At 52.7% G+C, this 22,298-nt stretch overlaps 1 protein-coding gene across 5 annotated transcripts in view; it reads right to left on the reverse strand.

The window, feature by feature from the left end:
* The window catches only part of TMEM63B (transmembrane protein 63B), a 48,590-nt gene that overhangs the window by 18,720 nt on the left and 7,572 nt on the right, over positions 1–22,298 (reverse strand). For 4 of the 5 annotated variants that reach the window (XM_087774037.1, XM_087774035.1, XM_087774034.1 and 1 more), the window contains one exon: positions 600–798. In XM_087774037.1, coding sequence (XP_087630163.1) covers positions 600–776 — 177 coding nt within the window. In that variant the 5' untranslated portion in view covers positions 777–798. Of the gene's footprint in view, positions 1–599; positions 799–15,432; positions 15,581–22,298 lie in introns of those variants that run through there. The other variant, XM_087774036.1, reaches the window with a different exon arrangement.

The following is a 22,298-nucleotide window of genomic DNA, read 5'->3' on the forward strand; positions in this document are numbered from 1 at the left end:
GGAGCTGTGAGATGAGGCATCGTCCAGCTCTGTCCCTGTCCTCTACGTGCAGAGCCACAGGAACAGGGAGGCTAGGAGAGGACAAGACTGCTCAGCTAACAGCACACTGAGGCCATGGGACAGCAAAAGTTCTCCAGGGCTCTTAAAATCAGACTGTCTGGATGGCTGTGGGAGGCAGAGGTCCAGGAGGCAACACACAGTAGCTAAGTTAGCCACAGGATCAAAAGGCCCTAGGGCCCAGGAAGGTGAGATTATGGCTACAGCATCTGTGGTCCTGCAGTTCCTAAGGAGGAACAAGCAAAGCCTTTGGGTGGGTAAAGCTGCAGGGACCTGGCACCGTAAGCGGGAGTTTTGGGATGCAGGACTGACCTAACCTGAGCCATGTCCTTAGGAAAATTTGCAACACCCTTCCATGGGCTCAGTGCGGCAGTATTGGAATTAAGTCAATAGTGGCTAAGGGGCATGATCAGGGCCATAAAGTCAGCCAGCAGCAAAGTCCAGGATGGCATTTGGGCCCTCAACTCTAATCACCCATCCACAGTCCTTCCTTCATGGCTAATTAGGGGAGAAGGTGCTGAAGCAACAGTAGGTAGACTTACAAGAAAGCACATAAAGTCGAGGGCTAGGACGGTGGGCACCCCACCGAAGGGCAGCCCCTGCAGCACAGTGCTGCGGATGCGGGCACTGTAGCAGTAGTCCTTGGTGCTGTTGTTGCATGTGGAGGCTTTGCAGGTGGCCCCTGCTGAGCCCAGGGTGGCGATCACGTAGGGAAGCATCTCTACAGCTTCATTGTCTTCCCTGGGGAAAGGAGAGAAAAGCCTGGTTAGACACACACCAGCTGGACGACAGCGTAGCCCTGTTGGAGTTAGGGGCCAACCTTGCCTGCTATCTCAGGCTCCTCTGAGCTAGAGGATCTCCCTGGGAACCAGCGACAAGGTCATCTGGAGAAGCCTGCTGAGTCTGGGGGTGCTGGAAGAGCCTGGGTGCTTGGGCAGCTGTGGTGCCACCACGTACAATCCCAGAGCGCCCTTCCTTGTTCTCCCACTCTCACGCCGTTTAGGTGCACCTCTTTCTCATGGACTACTCCTCTTCTTGCGGACATGGTGTCTCAGCCCCTTCCCCTCAGCAGGGAGAACGTTTAGGTACAGGAAAGAAGGAAGGGGTGGGGTGGTGGGGACATGAAGTCACGTCTGGATGACAGAAACAAACTGCTACAGGACAGTTGCTGCAACGCAATCCCACAATTTCCTTTGCCTGGCTGCATGCCATTAGCTTTGTTAGGCTGAATCACCGCCGTCCACTCACTGCGGGCCTCAGCCCCCAGCTCCCAGGGCACCCATCAGGGGCTGGTTACGTCCCTGCTTGTTTTCTTTCCTTCCTCTGACTTGGATGCATTTAGATGCAACTACATAGAGTGCAGAGAGGAGGCTTAGGCTCTACTATTGAGCTGGTCAAGTATTTTGTTTATTTCAGTGCCCTCCCCGAATTGCTACAAGACCTGCAGCTGGGCTCAGGTCAGCATCACTGCTTGGACATGGGGAGATCTTCCTCTCGTACACAGCAGCTCCATGGGAAACACAGAGAAGACCATGGTAGCAATGGATAAATGCAAATTGAGCATCACCAGCATGGTCTAGAAACGACAAATTGACAGTAGAAACACAACCACTTTGTGGAACAGGGAAGAGAAAACCCCATCAGCTGCAGAAGGAAGCAGTGATAACAGGTGGAAAGATCTACCCAAGCTTCTGATCCCTGAACCACCCCTCTTATCCACACCAACCACCCCAAATCCTTCACTACCACCACGTACCATGCAGAAAGGCTGGCTGGCACAGCATCACTTCTAGGCAATGCTCAGGGGCTGCTTACCCAAGCCCAGAAATACCATCCTGGTGGGCCGGGCAAAAGAGCCATCACTTGCCCAAAGCACGAGAAACCCACCACTGCTGCCCTGTGCTGGTTTCAGCCTCTTGTTCCAGAGATGCCCCCTGCCACCAGCTCTGCCCTTCTAGCTCTGCGCTGGATTAGCAGAGAGGGCGCAGGGCTCTTCCCTCCAGCTCACAGGCATATCCTGGCAATCTCCCGCCTGGCTGCAGAGATTTATCAGCATCACAGCACAATGCTGGCTGGATAACGACCACCAAACCGTTCGCTGTGGTGTCCTAGAGAGCTCGGCTTTAAAGTGATCCCTCCCAGCTCAGCCGGTATGGATGCACAGCTGCAAACCAGCTGAAGCACCAGTGACAAAGAGCACCATGACAAGCAAAAGCTCAGCTGGGTACAGGCATTGAGGGGGCTCAGCCAAAATGGAAAAGCCACCGAGCAGCCTGTTAAGAGATATTCACAGGTACAGAGCTGGAGCAGGGCTGCCGGGAGCAGAAAAAGGGAGTAGAAAAGCAGGAGAAGAAAGCCAAGCCACAAGATCACAGCTGGGAACCAACTGGGGAGCCAGGCAGGATAATTCACCCTGGCTGAATTAATGAGAGACTCGGAAGCTCCAGGGGAGGTATGGGAAGAAATGATGGAATGAGACTCAAAGGGAAGTCACACGCTTTGGAGCGCGAATGGTTATACCCCTCTGTTTTTACCTCTGAAGTGCCAGCCTAGATGGACTCATTGCAAAGAGAAATACCTCTGATTCCTCTTTTTGGGAATCTTGTAAACTTTTAGGTTGTAAATGGTATCTTGCAGCAACGACTTCCAGATGTTGAGTAAAAGACTACAATCCCATTGCAACTCCACAGCCTTCAGTTCTCCTTGCACAGTGAGGAAAGGCAAAGAATAAAAGCCTTTGCTTTTTTTAGACCTACTCAGCTCACTACTATTAAGTGCCCTCTCCTTGCCATGACATGAGGTGTCTTCCAGCTCTAACCACTCTCACCACACATCCCCAATATATCCTCTCTTTTGACCCTACGGAAAGGTGACCAGAACCACATATGATATCCTGAGTAAGGAAATGACCTTGAGTGCATCCTGATGCGCTCAGCATCTCTCCTACGCTACTCCTCGTGCGGCTGAGTATGATTTACTTCTCTGATGGCATCTTTGCATATTGAGGAAAAGCATCTCTGTAACTGGCCTGCAATGCTGCTGGCCCTGAGTACCCATGGTAATTTAGAAGCCAGCCATGGCCCGGAACAAATCATTCCTTCCAATACACCCAGCTGCATGCTTCTCAGTACCCACTTTCTCATCACCTCACACCACTTTGCTTCACACAGTGTCATTTGGAGTTGCTTCATCTCGACAAATCTGAAAGATTCCAGGGTATTGGCAGATTTTGGGTACCTTGCTGCACATTATCTTTTCTGGGTCATTAATAGCAAAGGACCTCATCTCTCTGCTCTTGTCACACTGAAATACCTCATTCACTCCTAGGCTTTGTTTGTGGACCCTCAGCCAGTTTTTGATGCAGGATTCTACATCTCCTCTAGCGGACAAGTTTCTTTTGTGAGGAATTTCAGAGGTTTTCTGAACATCCAAGCAAGTTACACAAGTTGGCCGAATATTACCTACTATTTTACCAAAGTACTGAAAGACTTGCAACAGATCAGGGAAGTATGATTTTCCTCTGCAGAGACCAAACTGTTTACCTCACTCCTGCATGTTTTATAGCCCCATTTTCCGGTCGTCTTTCTAAAAGAAACGAGGCTTATACACTCATGTTGCCCATGACCCTATCATAATCATTATTTATAAAACCATTACATGTTCAATACAAACTTTGCAAGCCTGTGGGTAATTTAAGCCCCATTTCACAGAGACAGGTCTCAGAGATGTATTTTTTTTCTGAAGCCTAGAGGATGGACTGGAGACAAACCTTCCTAGCCTCTCCAGTAACCCAGCCAGAACACCCAGTAATGGAAAAGCTGTGGCATATGCCGAAGGCTTACACCACCTTTTCATCAGCCCAGCCAGACAGCACAGCAGCAGTCAGCACCATCCTTAGTTATGCAACCTCCCGCCCAGCTGGTAAGCACAAGAAGGGGCTCCCCATGGAGATGGAGGTGCTTCAGGTGTGTGGGAAGGCTGGGAAAGCTTGCAGGGATGTCTGGAGCACTTCTGCCCTTCCAGCTCCACCAGCTGCAGGCACGCCCGGCAGCAGGCTAGAGGCGACCTGCCATCACATCACTTCAGGTCAGATCCACCAAGGTGCCCAGCTTCTTCTGGGGCTACAACATGAATTAGGCAACCAAGAAAAAGCTTGGTGACCATCTCTGAGGGTTTAATCGACAGCGCATACCTAGTATCCTTCATCCCAGGAGTCTATCAGCTGAGCAGGAGGCTGGCTGGTCTCGCCAGCACAACCTGTGGGCCTGGCAATACTTTTGTCCTCAAGCTCAGTTCACACCTTGGTCTCAGACGGCCGCGCCAGGGGACCCTCTGTCCCTACCCTCGACCGGGCAGTGCATGCTGCAACGCGTCCCATGCTGCAAGGCGCAGGGCTGGTCCTGGAGGGAGCCAACGTTGGGTGCAGTGTTTTAAGCAAAGCACAGGTGGGGAGGAAAGACAGTGCTCGCAGCAAGCGCAGCCTTGCGGCGCAGCAGCGTACTTCGCAATTATGAAAGGCAATCCCCTCCAGCAGCTCGAAAGGGAGAAGGGGACTTCTCCAGCAACAATTGCCCACCTCCCCAAATACACACCTGATGTCTCCACCAAGGCAGAGATGGTTTTACAAAGCTTTCTGTTCAGATCCCACTGCCTGCCTCTGGGGAGGGACTCTGGGTGTCTCCTTACACCTATGCTACCACCGCAGGTAAGAGAGCTCCTGTGACCACACAGGCTGTGCTGTACCTGGATGTGGTTAAAGGTGCCTTTCCTGGTCCCTCCTTCCCCTCGGGGGCTGCAGGACAGGGTGAGCTTGGCTCCTGCGCACCAACAGGACTAAGGCGCAGGGAGTGGGTGGGAAGCCGTCGTGAGGGCTGGGGTGGTGGGAACCAGCTCGAGGTGTCCAAGCCCTTCCCTGACAAGCAAGCATGGCTTCCCACCACAGCACACAGCAGGGCCAAGGAGGCAGTAAGAACAGGCCATCAAACCAGGTCCCATGCAAGCCCTGGAGCCTTCCCCTCCCGCACTCTGCACGTTTAATGCCGACTTCCTCAAAACAGCAAGGATAGCATAGAAAGACTTGCCAAAAGGCATTTTTGGCTCCTATTCAGCAATACCAGACTCCATCCCCTTCTCTACGAGCAGCGGGAAGGGGGAAGGGAGGAACGGCAGTCCCCCCGCTTCCTCCATCCCCAGAGAATCCTGCTCCCTGCCCCGCACCACAGCCTCTACATCCCCAGCAGGACCAGTGTGTCCACACTGCCCCATGTTTCTTATCCCCATGTGTCAGGAGCAGAGGCATCCTGCTTCCTAGCTGAAGTCCCTAAAGCACATCCCACCGGATGAAGCTGGGAAGGCCAGGATGACATGCCTTGTCCCTTCCACGGCTGAGCCTCGGCCTGCAGAGTGCACATCAGGATGCTCACGGAGTCATCCCGCACCGAGCGGGGGGTGACACCTGGCAGAGGCCCAAGGGTCTCTTGCAGGGCAGGGGACCAGGAGGCACCCGTTGAGGAAGCTGCCTGCCCCACACTGAACTCTGCCATGGCATGCAATAAAAATAGCGCTGCAGGCCTTCCCAAATAGAGCATTTCCCATTCTCCTTGCCAGCTCACCCTGGAGTCTCTACCCCTCGCGCCCAGCGTTCACATCCTCTGCCAAACCCCTGGCACCAGGAGGAAAGAAGAAAAAGAAAGCACTCTGCTGGGACTCGGGCAGGAGCGATGCAGAAGCTGGACAGCCAGCTTACAGGCAGACAGATGCACTGACATGGGTGAATGTCTAGCTGTGTTCTTCCAGCCACACCACTGATGTCAGCCAGACAGGAGGAGGTGGCCTGAGAAACGCCTGCAGAAAAATATAAATCAATAAAGCATATGCTGGCTCTTGCAGCCAGAACGACGTAAGCACACAAGCTACACTCATTTGTTTTCTCACCGGTAAATGTTAATAACCCCATCTGTAATTAGAACAGCAAGACTGTGCACCAGTAGAGACGCATTCATTTATGGAAATGTGATAGTCTCACAACAGGCTGGGGGCATAGAGACGGGCAGCCAGATACCAGCAGGTCTGGGGTTAGGATACTAGAAATTTCCAGATTAAAACAAACAAACAAACCACCAAACCAAAAACAATGCAAAATTTTCTAAATCTCTAGGACACAATGTTCAGGGAGGTGAGGCACATTTTGGTTCCTGGGCCCAGAGGGTGCTGGGGGCACGGGCTGTACCTTGCAGACCTGCTCCTCTGGGATCCCCTTGGTCTCTCAAGCACCATAGGTGATCCATGCATGACGCCACGGACCTGAGTCCCGAGGACATGCCACCCTGAGCCCCTGCCTGCCAGGGCAGCACAGACCTGCCTGCACTGGGCACTTGGGGACCCTCATGCAGCAGCTGGCACCCAAGGTCAAAGGAGCCTTTTCACCCCCCAAACAGCCACCTAGGTTACCTGCACCTCAGTGGCGAAGCCCAGCAGAACTCTTGCAGCCATGAACAGACCACAGGAAGAACAGTCTGACTCTTGGCGAGCAAGCGGGGAAAAGCCTCAGGAGAGACAGGGAGAAGGGGGCTTGCAAATTAGCTGAAAGCCTTTCCCAGAGTACAGCAGCGAAGAAAAAGAGGTAAACGGCACTCTTGTTGCAGACAGAGCGGTGGGAAAGCTGCGCTGCTTCAGACCTGGCATGGGGCTTTCAGGCAGCTGAGGGCCGGAGAAGTGCTGACACGCCAGGCGCAGCGAGGAAGAACATGATCTGCAGGCCAAGGGAAAAAAGCATCAAGAAGCAACTGTGCTACTGGTGCATTTCAAACAAGCCTGGGCAAAGCACCGACGAGCATACAGTTGGGATCAGTCCTGTATCACCAGGAAGGAGGGGGGCCTGCCAAAGCCCTACATCTCTCTGCCCCCTCTCCATCTCCTCCAGTCAACATACAAAGCTCCCCGCACGCTTCATCTTCTGTATGAGCTAGCCAAGCAGACACCGGGCCTCCAAAGCTTTGATCTGGCAGGCTTGGCTTCTTCAAAGCAAAAACTAAGTGCACCCTTGCCCTGGGTCCAAAGTCCTTCCAGCTGGCTTTGCATCAGGCCTCAAATATCTACTAGCAAAGGGCATCACACCTATTTTTTGTGCGTATCAGCTCCCAGCCCCAGTGTTGGCAGGTACCGCCACCATCACGGCCAGCCCCTGACCCCACGCTGCTCAGAGCGCTGCGCTGCGGCAGCTTGCATACTGCTGGCTGTGTACATCCCGCTGCTCGGGAACCCCTGCTCCTGCTCCCAGCACAGCTGTGAGCACAGCCGACCACACAAGCGACTCATCTCTGCTAGGACGGTGCCTGGCAAGGATGGAAGTAGGTTGTAACAGAGGGGAGCCTCTGGATCCACAAGAAACCTGGGTTTGATTTTCTCCTAAAGGCAACTGAGACCTACAGAGATCACTTCATGAGCAAAACGGGAAGGAAGCATGGCTTCCCCACCCAAAAGGAGGAGGGGAAGTCCTCCCAACATTCTGTCCTGAACCTGTCAGAGGGTGATCCTGAAGGAACACATATGTTGTGGAGACCCCTGCTTTCTTCCTGGGGCTCAGTACTGGGCTGCTCCTTCCTTTCAAAGGCTTGAAACAGGGTTGCTTGAAGAACTCTCTTCCCTGGGAAAAAAACACTCTGCAAGCTGGGGAATCTCAGCATCAGGGAAATCTTCAAGTTTCAGGTGAAATCAAGCCATTTTATTTCCACAACTTCATCTTGACAGTCCTCCCTTGACCAGGCCACATAACACTACTTTTTCCTTGTAGGTTATTTTCTCATCCATGATTTTCAATAAGGAGAATAGCTTTTGGGAACTAACTTCCATGAAGGTCAGGGAACCTGTCCATTTCACGACTCTGCCCCTTTCAAGATCACCCAGGATAGTCAATCACAAAACCTTGCCTTTGAACATCAGCAAAACCCTTCATGCCGCCTTTGCCCACTGGAAACTCTCGGCCTTGCCAAGCGGTACGGATTTAGCTCCAGACAGCTAGGTCTTTTTCATGCCTCATTTTTACAGGAACTCCCTCCAATCTGCTGGTAGTGCTTTCAAGTCGTATGGTGCCCTGAACATAACGTACCGTGCCAAGAGGGGCTGTACCACGGCTCAAAACCCTGGTATGTTGTGGTTCATGCTCCTCTCATATCGGCTGGCTAATCTGTCCTCAGCCTAAAGGCTCTTTGGTCTCTCTGGCTCTGCGTTTTGCTTCCACATTGTACCTTGCTGCCCTCCTGCCTCAGTTTTCACATACCTTTGGACTGGATGCTCCTGGGCAAGGGGTGTCTGTCCCTGTCTAGCCATCAGGGAAGGGCTGATGGCGTCCTCTTCCCCTCCAGGGAGGTTTGGTGGAACAGCAGCACCCACAAGACACCATGCTGCGGCTCTGCTGCCAAGACGGCAGCCGGATTGCCTCCATCCAGCTACAAGGAACCAACACAGCCACGGCACCTGGCATTTCTGCACTGCTAAGAAGAGGTCCCCAGCCCCATCTTGTTTGCCTCCTGACAAACACGATGGAGTCTCAACGCTACATGGACACCCCCAGGGTCCCATCCATGTATCCCACCCTAGTCCATAGCAAGGGCCCATCTCCTCTGCCATCAAGAGGAAGCCCAAACCTATCCAACAGTTCTCCACATCAATCAGCTCTCAGTCTGCACGGCAGAGTCACAGCCAACCTGATTTGCATTAAATTTCGAGTGTTAGATTTCATGAGTCACCGAATCAAACACTTTAGTTCCAAATATATCTACCTGTCACTTTCCCTTCAAGCTCCTGGGCTGTAAATCTATCAGAAAGAAATCAAGTTTGTCTGCCAGCTTGTACTTTAGAGTCTATAAAGAAATACCGCTTACTGTTTGGCTTCCCTTGTTTCCTGTAGGCATATGCTGGTAGTGATACAGCAAACGCAACATAAATAAGTTGAGTGGTGAGACTGATGAGGCGCTGGACTTCACGCTGTACATCCTGTGGAGCAGTGGCCATATGGCAAACAAGCCCTGGTTGGGAATAAGTCCCAGAAAACAGGGCTTCCTCACCTATCACCCAACACCCCAGCAGTAGCAACTCTACCAATTCCCAATGGACAGTTACTAAACCCAAGGATGGAGACTCCACCATCTCTCAACACCAGTGGTTTTCAGCTTCTGGTTTATGGATCCCACCAGCACATGGGCTGTTCCTCAGGGGTTGCCTTCTTGGTTATCTCCTGCATGTCTATTATCAGCGCTTACACTACTTGCACGTGGTCTGCACTTTCCTTGCAAGACATCTGTGGGCCTGCCCCGGGTTGGCTCTCCCATACTTCATTTTTTTAGGTGTGAGTGACTATTCATACAGGATCTTTACTGCACAAATATCACTTCGGCTTTCAAGCCCTGTTAAGGAAAGCTGTTCAGGTGCATGACATCTGTCTTGGCTGAAACATGGACCAATCTCCCTGGTGATACCTTATTTACTCTGAATTTTTCCATGTTCCTTCCCATCTCTTAAAGTGACCAAATGCCATCTTGTCCATTTTGCACAGGTACACATTTTTAGCAGGAGCTCTCCCAGCTCTCATCCCTTTTTCCTTTGTTTATCGGTATGCTCACATCATCTTAGAGCTTCTTGTTTATCTCTGATCTTAATCCTCTTGTGCATAAGGGAGTATTAACATACCCGCCTTCCCTCATGCCCCATATCTGTCCCCTACCAGTCGTCACAGACTGGGTATTCTCATCTGCACCCAGCTTTTCCTCTTGACTGAAGCATATGAGTCTCTCTCATAAAACCAGGTTTTTGAGCTAGTCTCTCAAGGTCACATTGACTGTTTCCTCCTCCTCACTTCCGTATGACAGGAATCTTTACCTCCTTGCAGAGCAGTGCTCAAAGACACAGGAATTTTGTCCACTGGGCGTGATTACAATCATCACAATTACACAGTGTGATCAGCACTCCCCACCAAGGAAACCCTTGGTGATGCAAGTCACCAAGCAGTGGCAAGGAGTGTCTCCTACAGTTGTCCAAGCCGCCTCTCAGGGCTCCACAGCTGGTTCCTCACCAGGGGCTGGTAGGACACCCTACTGCGTCAGCCCTGGGAGCATCCTTACTCCTTATTCTGCAGCATGCAAGCTGCTCACTCAGAGGTTATTGGGGGTAAGCTTCTCTCTTGCCCGGTCCTCCTGCCCTAAGCACTGACACCACCACACTCAGCATGCACAGGGTTGAGGCACTATCTCTCTTGGATGGTACTTAAGAAGAACTTCATGCCCCTGCTTTTAGCAAGTGCTCCATAGGGACCCAGGAAAATGGAAAACCTGCATCAATTCAGGTACGGTGGCAAGCAGGTGCACGGGCTGCTTAGAGCAGCATCCCTGGAGATAACGTTTAGCAACACGCAAAAAACCCCCTCCTTCACATCAGAAGGTGAGGAAGCTTGGCACTAGCAGGGAAGGGCCCACCACCCTGGCTCTCTCATCCAGCAGGAAACACACGGGATGTAAAACCAGGAAGCCTAGAGGGAAACCCCTTCCTTTATGGGTACTGGGGGGCAAGCAGCCAGGACGCTGTGTGTCCTCCAGCAGGAGCAGCCTCTCAGTGTTGCTCCTACAACAACAGGAACATCTACTCCAAACCCTGGCACCTACACCCTTCCTATAACAAATAAAGGCTGATCCTTTTCAAAGGTCCTTAAGCAGATTGCAGCTCCAAGTGTTTGAATTTTGCAGGCTAGAGATCTTCTCACCTTTTCCTCACCTTCCTTACAGCACTCCTAGGGTAGCGCTTGCCTTGCAGGGTTGGTCTACAAAGGACCCACAGCACAGGCAAGCAACAAAGGTCAACGTAATCACAGCCCTGCAGCAGGCAAAATTGAGCTCCCTTTATGACTCCATGCTGAGAAGAGATTCGGCAGCCACAGCAGGAGGAAGAAAGAAGTCAATTGTTCCTCAAAAACAGCAGACATCAGCAAAGGGCTCTTGCAGCGAGAGGTCTGGATGTGGCCAGCAAGCCAGGACAGTTATAGGAGAAAATCTAGGAACCAGCATTCTGCATCTGCTGGGGAGATCATGACAGGAGTCAGAGCTCCGGCAACAGCAGCACAGCCCGACCCACAGCACAGCACCAGGGCACTATGCACAGGGCTGGCACAGCACCCAGCACAACCATGAGCAGCAGGACAACCTTGGCCACAAGGATGTCCAAACTAGGACACTGTGACGCTGGAAAAACCTTGAGTTTTTACGGCACACAGTTCCCTTTACACACTGTGTCCCAGCAGCTACCGAACTCCAACAAGGGAGACAGAGCCTGTGAGAGACCAATTTTGAGCTCCTGCTGGGTACTGAATAAATAAAAAATGTCATAGCAGAGCGAGATGGACATGAAACACAGCCTTGAGATTGTCCTTGCCCCCAAGCCCTCATCTATGCTACAGAGAGAACCACTGGACCTCACTTGGCATGCCAGTGCTCAAAGATGGCCCCATTCCCCTTCTGCAGATGTTTGCTCTGATGCTCCCAGAGGGATCTACTCTAGAGGCAGCTCCCCAATAACCTTTACCTGCTGGGAAGAGTGAGGGTTGAATGCCTCTTTTTGAGTTTTCAGGGCAGCTCTGCCTGCTTTCGACTGCCGGGGCTGGGGTCTGCAGGCAGGAGTCACTCACACGCACCAGGCTGGGGACGCCGGGCTCTCAGCCAGCCACCAGCACTTGAGAGATGCTGACCAGGCTCTTCTTTTCAATGGTCTCTCTCCACCCCATGGGGCTTGGCAAGAGGAGCGGGGCCTGGCTTGGGAACACAGGGAACAAAGCGCCGGTTGGGCTCTGGCACAGAGACGACAGCGTCCGGCCGAGACCAGGAACACTGAAGTGGTACTTCAAGGCAAGCAGCCTGGCTCCCAGACCCGCAGATAAAGGTGTGCGAGATAAAGTGGCTGCTTGGACTTGGAGGAGGGCACTGAATTTTCGGTAAGACGCAGCAGTGCAAGCCTCATGTCATCTGGACTCTATCTCAATGCTAGAACAAAGAAACAGTACTTTAACTGGGCAAAGCCGCTCTGAGTCACTGTTTATCTGCAGAGCACAGCTCCACAAGAGCAAATATCAAGCCTAGGAAAGCCCACTAAAGACTTGCAGTTGGTAACCTGGGCTCCTCTTGCCCGCAGCCCCAGCTGAAGCCAGGGTGCTCATGCTTGCTAAGACCACTGAAATCCTGACTTGACATGAAGGAGACGGCTTGGAGGTCACCCCAGAAGCAATGTGGAGCACACCAAATACTGTGCACCAAGGGCTGCTGGAGGTGAAGTCAGGAAGAGCCCTCCTGCCCGGACGGACCAGCATCACACAGAAGAACTAAGACCAGATACCTGGCAGCCCCTTCAGGCATGCCAGCCAGGCAGCCACAGCATCTCCTGGGCTCTGCTCCTCCAGGCTGTGGCACTGCAAGGAAAACAGCAACAGATGTTTTCCGTGGCCTTGAGTCTGGAGAACACCCAGAAGCAGCTAAGCATTATGGCCTGGAGCTGCTGTAAGGCAGGCTGCTCACCTGGAAGCTGCTTTCCATGGAAAGCACCACCCTAAACAGAGTGCGAATCAGCAGGGAACTGCCTGATAGGAGCTGCAGCAACAGCCCTGGGAGGGACCACGCTCAGAAGAACTGCACTGTTCCCATCCCACCACCTCTGCTGCCAGGCTAAGCCCTTCAGCCTTAATCCTTACGTGTCAGTGGGAGCCAAGACCCATTGCTTATTCTATTTCCCTCAGACCACCTCTCCCTCCCAAAGCATGCCCTCATACTCTGTGCTTCCACAGACGACTTGTAATGCCGAAAGAAAACAGCATGACAGCACTGATGGCTGGGGTGCAGATGCCCCAAGCCTTGGGGGAATCTCATCCCTGACCTTGTGTCTCCATCCTTGCGTGAAGCCTTGAAGTTTGAAGGTCACCCTGTACCCACAACCCTAACCCTCCCCTGGACACGGGTACCAGCACACAGCACAACATAGGCAGGATGCACCAAAGCACACCACAGGTTTCCACCAAGAAATCGCACTCCTGGATGTGTTCCCCTTGCATCTGGGTGTATGGACCGATGTGAACTGCAGCAATGATGCACAGAGGTGGGCAGGAGGGGTAGTACACCCAAATAAAAAGGAGCCAGTGGATCCCAAAGACAATCAGGGTACCTTCAGACAACAAAACTGTTCTCTGCTGGTTCACATGCTGGAGAAGGTGAACATGCTGTTCCATACCTCATTGCTGGATCAGGACCACATACTATATGTATGGTATGAAAAGAAAAATCACTTGTTAAAGCAGTGGCTGAGGCTTCTAATAAAACACGACAGAATAGCAAGCAGGTCCTCCAGAATTTTCCTTATACGCGTGAGGTTTGCCTGGTCTTCCCAAACACATCACAGGAGCAGGAATATAAAAACAATTAGTAGATTATGGCATTCTGCAATTAATTACTAATTAATAACCCAGATGAGGTTACCACTTAGTATTTCTCCCAACGCAAATCTAGCTTTGGCAGCTGTATGGGCTAATGCTTGTTAAGATATTTCTCCAAGGATCTTCATGTAAAAGAAATCATCCCTGCTCAGGAAAGCTCTTAGGTACATACTTATCTTGAAATGCTCTCACTGAAGTCATCATAACTTAAGTACATGGCTAAATTAAAGTGTTTACCTAAAAAGGGACAGACGAGCACTGTGCTCTGCTTCAAGCACCAGATGTTTTCCAAGACCACTCTCTGAACCCCAGCTATGTGCACCAGTTATCAACCTAACCCCAGTTGAGCATCTCAGGGTAGCAGCAGCAAAGATCAAGTAGCTTAACCAGAATTTTTCTCTGATGATGAGAAATAGGTTCCTGCAGTACACTTCATAGTGACTGGTTAAATAAATGAACCTAGACCAGAAAGCTTTCTTCTCTTCATGGAGAAATGGTTCTGGCAGGCTTGAAAGGCCTGCCACTCCTCCTGATTCTGTCTCTAAATTTTATTACTTCTGCTTCTGGCTGCTCCTTCAAAAATACTGCTCCCCCTTCTCAGCAAGGGGATTGAAGACCCCTTGCTGTCAGGAGACATCTCACCTGCCTCCACTTTCCTTAAGCTAAGCTCTGTACACCTGGCATCTTTCCAAGCACACCTTTCCAGCCTCTGACTGTTTCCACAGCTGATATCTCTCCATGTGGTCAGCATCTTTCTAGCCGTATTGTGCCCGAACGTCCCAAGCACGGATACAGCCAGAGCCAGGGGGAGAATGGTATTGCAGTCTCCTTGCTCTGCAGCACAACTCCTTTGCATTCATAGCCCGAGAGGTCAAAGAGGTCTCTTTCAGTCACATCGTGGCCAAATATCTAAACCTCTAGACCCTGTCATCCTATCTTGTCCTCTGGCTTCCCATTTCCTTCCGGCACAGCTGCCTCGCATGGTGTCCAAACCACCCACGGCGGGAGGGGAAAACAAGCTTTTTTTAAATTTTTAAATAAACGCAGTAGTTTGACAAGTGTCAACTGTTATATGGTGAACTTCAGTTTTCCCATTTAAATCAACAAACATTGAAACATCCTAATTATCCCATATTTAGACAGTGGGATACACCTGAACCTTGTTGCCAGGCTTGCTACTGATCATCAGCATTAGTGTCAGGGCTTGCCTGGCCCTTGGCAACACGACCACACAAACAACATGGCCTTTGTGTCTCCATCGCTGTTACGGAGTATTTTGAAAAGGTCTCCTGCACTAAAGCACTCAAATAGCTCAGAGTTTCCCCAAGCAGCTGTATGATCAAGGGTCTCCTCCACTCCCGCCGGGGCAGATCTACAGATGCCAAGAGCAGAGGCAAACTCCATTACCGCATGATGGAGAAGAGGCTTCTTAACATTTGCTTTACAGATCACGGTGTGGAAAGACATATGCTGGAGATAAGGCAGGAGCCTCTTAGAGGGCATTTTGCTTTTTATCATTGGAGAAAGTGCAGCCATACTGCCTCATCTCACATGCTGGTCGGGCTCTTTTCTGGGATGCCTTTTGCCTGGCTCTTCCAATGCATCCCTATCAGCCCAGAGAAGCCAGCCTGATACTTCACAGGAAAGCACTAGGAAGCATTAGGTTTACACAGCTTAAAACATAACCTGTACAACGCAGAGTAAAGCCAGACAATGCTGCTTATTTGAGCAGCAGACCTCCACTCCTCAAGCTGCAAGAGCGTTCAGATTCAGTTTGCACTTTGCAAGCCACCACTGCCCTCCCGAGAGCTCCCAGGCAAGCCCACCAGCTGCTCCTTCCCCCAGCCACCCTCCCGTTTGATGGGGGGAAAGCTGCAGAGGCAGCAGTCCCCTGCCTAAGCGTCACCTTAGTGTACCTGGGATGCACCTTCTGCTAACTCACAGCTCTTCCTTGAATCACAGCTGCCTGCGGTGCGGACATCCCCTCTCCACCCTACGCTGCCGCCAGGGCTGGGAGCACACCTCCCAGGCCAGCCTCTGGAGGGAAAGGTGCCCGGCTGCCCCCAGAGCAAACCTGGCAGCTGCGCTTAGCTCCTTCAGGGCCCAAAATGGGAAAGTACAGGGATGCAGGAGGGCAGCACCTCCTCCAGCCTCTCCTCCTGGGCAGCCAGCCCCACTGCTGCCTCCCTGCCCACCTGCTTATGCTGGAGGCCTGCCACAGCAATCCTGCCACAGCCCTGTAAGCGAGCAGGGAGGCTGGAATTTCACCCCTGGCACCCTGCCCTCCATTTACGCCACCTGACCGGCATCCCAGTCAAAGCCTCTGAGGAATCCCCGCATACAGAAATCAGGCCTCTGCCACAGCTGCGGTGCCAGCCACCAGGCATGGCTGCTGGGGACCGACTGCCGGGTCTGGTGGCAGAAGGACACATCCTACCAGAGTCAATGCTGGGATCTCTGAGCATCAACCCTGCCGCACAGAGCTCAGCTGGGCTCCACCTCAGGCACACACCCGAGGGCTGACTCATTTATTGCAGCTCATCAGAAATCCACAGCCCCAGCAGCACTTCAGGGTTAACGCTTGCTCTCCGAGCAGCACAGGCATAGGGATGTGCGTGTGACCAGGCAGAGAGATCCCATGCTTTGTGCCTCCTACCCAACACCCCAGTGGGTGCTGCAAAGCAGCCCAGGGGAGTCACCTGCTCATCTTCAGAGTCTCACCCAGATGCTGGCCACATACCTTCTCCTGAGTCACGGACCATTTCAACAAGAGGAAGCCAACAGCGACCCTGCCCCAAGTTTTACCCCACTACTACCAGCTGCAGTACCTTTGTCCCTACATGAAACACCTGCAGCCCCTCAGGGATAACTGTAGCCCAACACAGCCATGTGCATCTCACTCCTTCCTCCTGAATCCTAGCTGCCTTCAAGCCTACTTTCCAACGCCCCCGTCCACATGTTGGTAGGGGTGGGAGGCTGTGGATGGCTTCCCAGGGCTAGGGGGGCAGAGCCAGCGCTCAGGCAGCTTCCCCCCAGCCATGCCCACAGCAGCCCCTTGATGAGGGGTCACCAGTGCCCCCGCACGCCTGCCAGCCGAGCTCACAGCTTCCAGGCCCAGGTCCCACTACGCCTGTGCTCACCAGCAGAGAAAACTCCTCCCAATATAGCATCAGTTGCCTATTTATAACATGCTGTTTACCAACACCAAGCGCTCTCTCGTTGGAAGCGGAGGACGAGATGAGTCAAGGGAACATAAGCAAGGGATCTTTCTCCTGTCATGGGAAGATGAGGGGACCGTGGGAGGGTTACTTAGGGCTGGGTGCTGCAGCATGGCTAATCACCTGCAGCTCCCTCACCAATGTAAGCAGACTCAAGGGCACACTCAGTATTTTTTTTTTTTTTTACATCAGACCCTTAAGCTCTAGGAAGATCTTCCTATGAAAGGGCAAGATTAGATCCAGCACACAGGAGTGAGCCAGCATCCCCCTGCAGCCTGCTCCATGCTTGGGAAGCACTGAGTGCCAGCAGGTGTTGAAAAACAGATTTAACATAAGGTCTCCAAAAGCCTCCTGACAGCTTCTGGGGCCCTCTTCCAGCAGCTCAAAGAAGGGCTGCTGGTTGCTACCATGCTTTGACAGGGCTTCTTCAGGCAGCACCCATCTCCAGGAGGAACCACAACCCTGCCAGACAACAGTCCTCTGGCAGGCGGGCGGGAAGGCAGCCCCCACCGCTCACCCTTGCCCAGCCTCCCCTCTGGATGGTCACTCTACTATCGCATTTGCTCAGCATCCCTAGGAAGAGTTAGATTTGGGGGGGTGTATGAAGCAAGGACATTCGACTGATGAGGCACTAATGACGCCAGCCTTCAGCAGTGGGCAGACACAAGCTATGGGTCTCAAAGCTGGGTTGGCGGGGAAAGGGGTTACAAGCCCAGGCTCCCATGGCAGTGTCTCACGTTCGGAATACTGTCCAGGAACATGCTCCTGAGCAACACAAGGCAAGAAATGAGTACCTCATAGGGCTTCTTAAATTTTGCACTTTCTCTGGTGTCCAAGCTATACCCCCTCCTGGGTGGTTGGAAACAGACCCTGCGCAGTGTTATTGAACTGCACGCCCATATGGTGGCAAATCAGAGTCTTGAAGCCCATCCAGGCGAAATGATCGGTGCCAGCTCCTGGCTCCTCCCAGAGCCACCACCTCATTTTCCATTCCTCCCTCCTGGCTGCACCCAGCCGTCTCCTGATGCCGGGCTCATTTTTAGAGCCTCACATTTTCCTCTCCCTCTTGAGAAAGTTATTGCCTTCCTGTCCTCAAATAGCCAACACCTCTTGCACCCTACCAAACTGGTAATGGACCTCCTGGCTCCATTCCCCTCTGTCATTTCCCGGATCCATCTCCTATGGAATTGCACTTACCAGCCCCACACAGGCTGGTGAGGATGTGCACTTACATTAAGAGGCTGGATCGATTTCCGAGTTTTTAACCTTTCCTAACGGGCACAGGGAGGGTTGTCTTGGGGGCTTTACCAGAAAGCCTCAGCTGGGGCTTGGTGCACGTTCAGCCAAGGCTTGGAGTCCAAAGGTGTGCCTGGAGCACACTGCCTTAGTGGCATCATACATAAGGCCTGCTGGTCAACCGCACGATGAGTTCTGGCTATAAGCTGTCCACTCAGCTCACTCTCATGTGCCATCCCTTCAGCATGGCTTCTCCCCACCAACAAGCCACAGGCTCGGTGGGGGTGCAGGCTCCTGCACTCCATGTGCTGCCAGAGACAGAAGCACCAACGGCACTGCCCATGCCCAGGATGATCCTTTGCTCTCTTCATCATCCTGGCTCACCCCCGCACCCACTGCTGTGCCCCCGCTCTTTGCCAGCTTCCCACTCACCCATGTGGCAGCTCCCGGCCATCCCCACCTGTGCCCCGGCCCACCTGCCCCTCCCGGCACCAATTCACCCACCCCCGGCACTGACTCACTCCCCGCCGCTTGCGACCACACATCCAGCTCGCCTCCGGCATCCCCGCCGCCCCGAGTCACAGGGTGAGGTGTCAGCACTCTGTTTTAGAGAGCAGCAGTGAAGCAGCGTGGACCTGCGATGCAGGACAGCCTGGTTCTGCTCTGCATGCCACCCCGACTGGCTGCGTGACCGCAGGCATGCTGCTGATATGCCCCGTGCCTCTGCTTCTGTCCATCAGAATCACATACAAGCCCTCCCAGGGAGATCATGTACTTAATTCACAGGCATTAGAAAGACTTTCCACACTAGACATACCAGCAGCACACAGTATTTCTTGCCGATTCCACTTCTACCTACAGTCAGGTGAAATCTCTGCTGAGTTACTAGGAGTGAAGGGTACGTCCCGGAGCTATGGTCCCATTGGTAAGGTCCAGGGAAGCGGCAGGGAGCTGTCACTGCCCTGTCTGACAGGGCTTTTGGATTTGCCCCTCTCCTGGGTGAGCAACACCTGTCCTGTCCCTGCTCGAGAGCATCACCAGCCACAGGATTAAAACCAAAGATGTTTTTGGATGGTTTCCTAGCTGCTTGCTGGGGTAACTGCAAGAGCACAAGCTTCACACTGCCTCCGCCAGCTCAGGGCGGCTCCGAGCAGCCAGGGAGATGCCCAGGCGGGCAGCAGTGCACCTTATGAAGTTTTACCACTGCTGGTTTACATCCAAGTCAGCACTTAGGCTCTTCAGGACCAGGTACGCTCCCTGCCCTCAAGGGAGGGGGCGGTGGCACCGAGTAGCAATTTTGCCTCAAGAAGTGCGAAAGAAGGAATAAAACACTCCCTGTCCACCCGTGGCCTGAGTCACTGGACCCCCCACCAGCCCCGGCACAGCCTCTCCCGTCTGCAGGCAGCGTCCACCTTTGGGTACCTGCAAGGAGCTGCGGGGTGCTCTGCGCGGTGCCCTGATGGCTGCTGTTCCCCATCCATGGGCTCTCCATTCTGTGCCTCGCACGGCTCCTACACATCACCTCCTGCTACCTGCCACTGGTCTCCACCGTCGTCTTCTCTCCTTTAGTTCTTCCCTCCCTGGAGAGGACTTCAGGTTTACGTTAGGACCGGGCCAATCCCCAACCCTGCGAGGGGATCCCAACAGAGACAGTACATGTGCCTGACGACTTTCTGCGGTCCGCTGCTCTTCTCCCCCAGCATCCACAGTCACTGGATTAGGAGCGTAGAAACCGTGTCTCAGCTATTCCCTTTGGTACTTGTTTCAGTGCCGCAGCACTGGGGAAGGAGCGAGAGGTTCAGCAGCAGCGTGTGCCAGCAGGGCCGCCTCCTCCTGGACCTTCTTGCCTGCTGGGTTACCAAGGGATGGGGCAGAAGTTCCTGTCCCACCATCCCCAAGACACATGCCTTAAGAAGCAGCAGGAGTAGATTAATAAAAACCCCAAACCGCCACAAAAAAAACCCAAAAAACAAAAAACCCCAAACCACCCCCCCCTCCAGCCACATTCGAGTCTCAAACCCTCATTGATCCTGAAATCTGCCCAGCATGAGGCTCCTGCAGGCAAAACGGGGCACTAAAATGCACACACCTCTAAGCAGGGAGGCAGAGCAGGAATAACAAGGCAGCCAAGCCCCGGTGCTGGGGTAGGAGGAGAGGGTGTTGCCCCAGAGCTCTGCTCAGAGGCTCCAGAGCCAACTCTGCAAGGAGGGGTTGGTAGGAAGAGCAGGCTTCGCAATCAGTAACTCGGTTGCAAGTCAAGGGATGCTCTGAAATGCTGGGGTGGGCTAGGAGGCAATTAGAGGTTGATCAAGATGATTGACAGGCTGGAAACAGCCAGGGGGAAGGGAGGGGAGCAGAGGGAAGGGCAGGCAGGCGTGCTTGCTGTGGGCCAGACAGGCTCACTCCCCTGCAGTAGCTTCTCAGGACTAGGCTGGGAGTTTCCAGTCCACGCACCCATTTGGCCACAATGCACAGCGCTACCTGCACCGTTGCTTGGGTGCGCTGGAGTCTACCTTCACTCAATAGGTTTAAAAATCCCTTTTCTTCCTCCAAGAAATGCAGTGCAAACAAGAGAGGGAGCATACGTGCTGCAGTCCAAATAGCAAAGCCCCCTCTCCCCAAGCTGTCCAAACCCTGCTTTGTTCTCTATTTACCAGCCATGCACTTCCAGCACTGCTTTCCTACCTATACATCAGTCGCTCCCATATATTTTCAAAACAGGCTCATTAAAACTGCACACCTCCTCTACCTTGATTGCACCATCCTTTCTCTTCCCTAGATTTCTGAGCTCCAAATAGAGGTCCTATTTGGTCTTTTACACCCAGCCAACCCCAGAGACATCTGTGAGCGCAGCTGTGTTAGACACAAAGGGAAAGACCCAAGCAATCTACATGTCTCCACAGGCATAAGTCTGCTGATGGAGGTGCAGTTATACTGGCAAAACTGCTTCTCGGTGTTTTGAGGTGGTGGAATAAGCCAGGCTGAGAAGCAGGAGCATTTTTGCCAAAATAATGTATCAGGAGAACAATCAAAACAGGCAATCCTACACATCAAGCAGGCCAGAAGCTGCAGGTGTTTTGAAGGAGACACCTAATGCACCACACAGACATGGCCTAGACCATGCTCAAGTATTGCTACCATACCATGTTTTTATGCCTTTGATTTGCCCAGGTATGTCCCTCACCCCATGCCCAACAGAGGGGAGCTGAGCCGTGGCTGCTACCCCACAAGACTCTTCTGGAGCAACACAGGCTGTTCCACCCTGTAGCACTCCACTCCCCAGAAGACAACACAAACACTTACCAGGGTTATTTCCTACAAACCAGAGCTCTGCTCCCATCAAATGGAACAAAGGTTGAGAGAAAACAAAATAAAGGAGTGAAACACTGGGAGCTTCCCCCCCCCTTCTCCTTTAAAGCACATCAAAGTATTTGCTTTCCCCTGACTCACAACCATAGTCAGGAGCTATCTACTAGCTTTGAAATTCCCCTCCTACCCCAGGCGATAATAAAACATGAAGATACGAGAGCATGAGATTCCAGGAGCACTAGGCGGCAGGGATTTACAAGGGATACATCCTGTCAGGCACACTGGATCATCTTTATTTTTAACAGCATTACAGCGTTAGTGGGTGAAAGGGAAGTCGTGGATGTAGCAAGATTTTAGCGAGCCATCTGCTGCGGCATCTCACCCAATCTCCCCCTCAAGCTTAGTTCATCGGGCTGAAGCAGAAACATTGCCTCACGGACTGAAAACGGGCATAACGACCCTAAATAAACCAGCAGCTATAAGTGACAGAGCACTGGACCACAGGCTGGCAGGAACAAGAGGTGAGGGTGACATTTGATTTCATTCATCAGTTTCACCGACCCAGGCACTGAGTTTGGAGAGGTGGTAGGTGCTGCCTGCTCCCAGGTACCTGTTTGGCGAAGAAGCTGGGTGCCACGAGGGAAGGGATGCTATAAATCACTCAGAGGCGGATGACAGGCTGGGGCAAGGAGAGGCAGGGAACAATTTCAGAGGCATGTGCACGGAGAGTGGGGACAGGTTTGTCAGGGCATCATCCTACATTAGCTGGGGCCAGGATAGTGCTTTCTTTTACTGGAGATGCCTCCTCATAAGGTAGAGGAGTCTAAAGGAAAGAGCTTAGAAAGATACCAAGGCAGGAGCAACAAAAAAGGAGGGCTTTGAAACCCAGAGAACAGGGGTGCAGCGAGGAAGTGGTAACAGGTAAAGACAGGGACCTCCACCCATGCAAGAGGAGAAGGGCGAGCTGGCTGCACGGCTCTGAAGGCGACGACAGCCCCAGCATCTCACCACAGGTTTTT

This window comes from Nipponia nippon, unplaced genomic scaffold, assembly GCF_047370975.1.
Source record: "Nipponia nippon isolate SJK-2023a ecotype South Korea unplaced genomic scaffold, ASM4737097v1 scaffold_4, whole genome shotgun sequence".
Lineage (NCBI taxonomy): Eukaryota > Metazoa > Chordata > Aves > Pelecaniformes > Threskiornithidae > Nipponia > Nipponia nippon.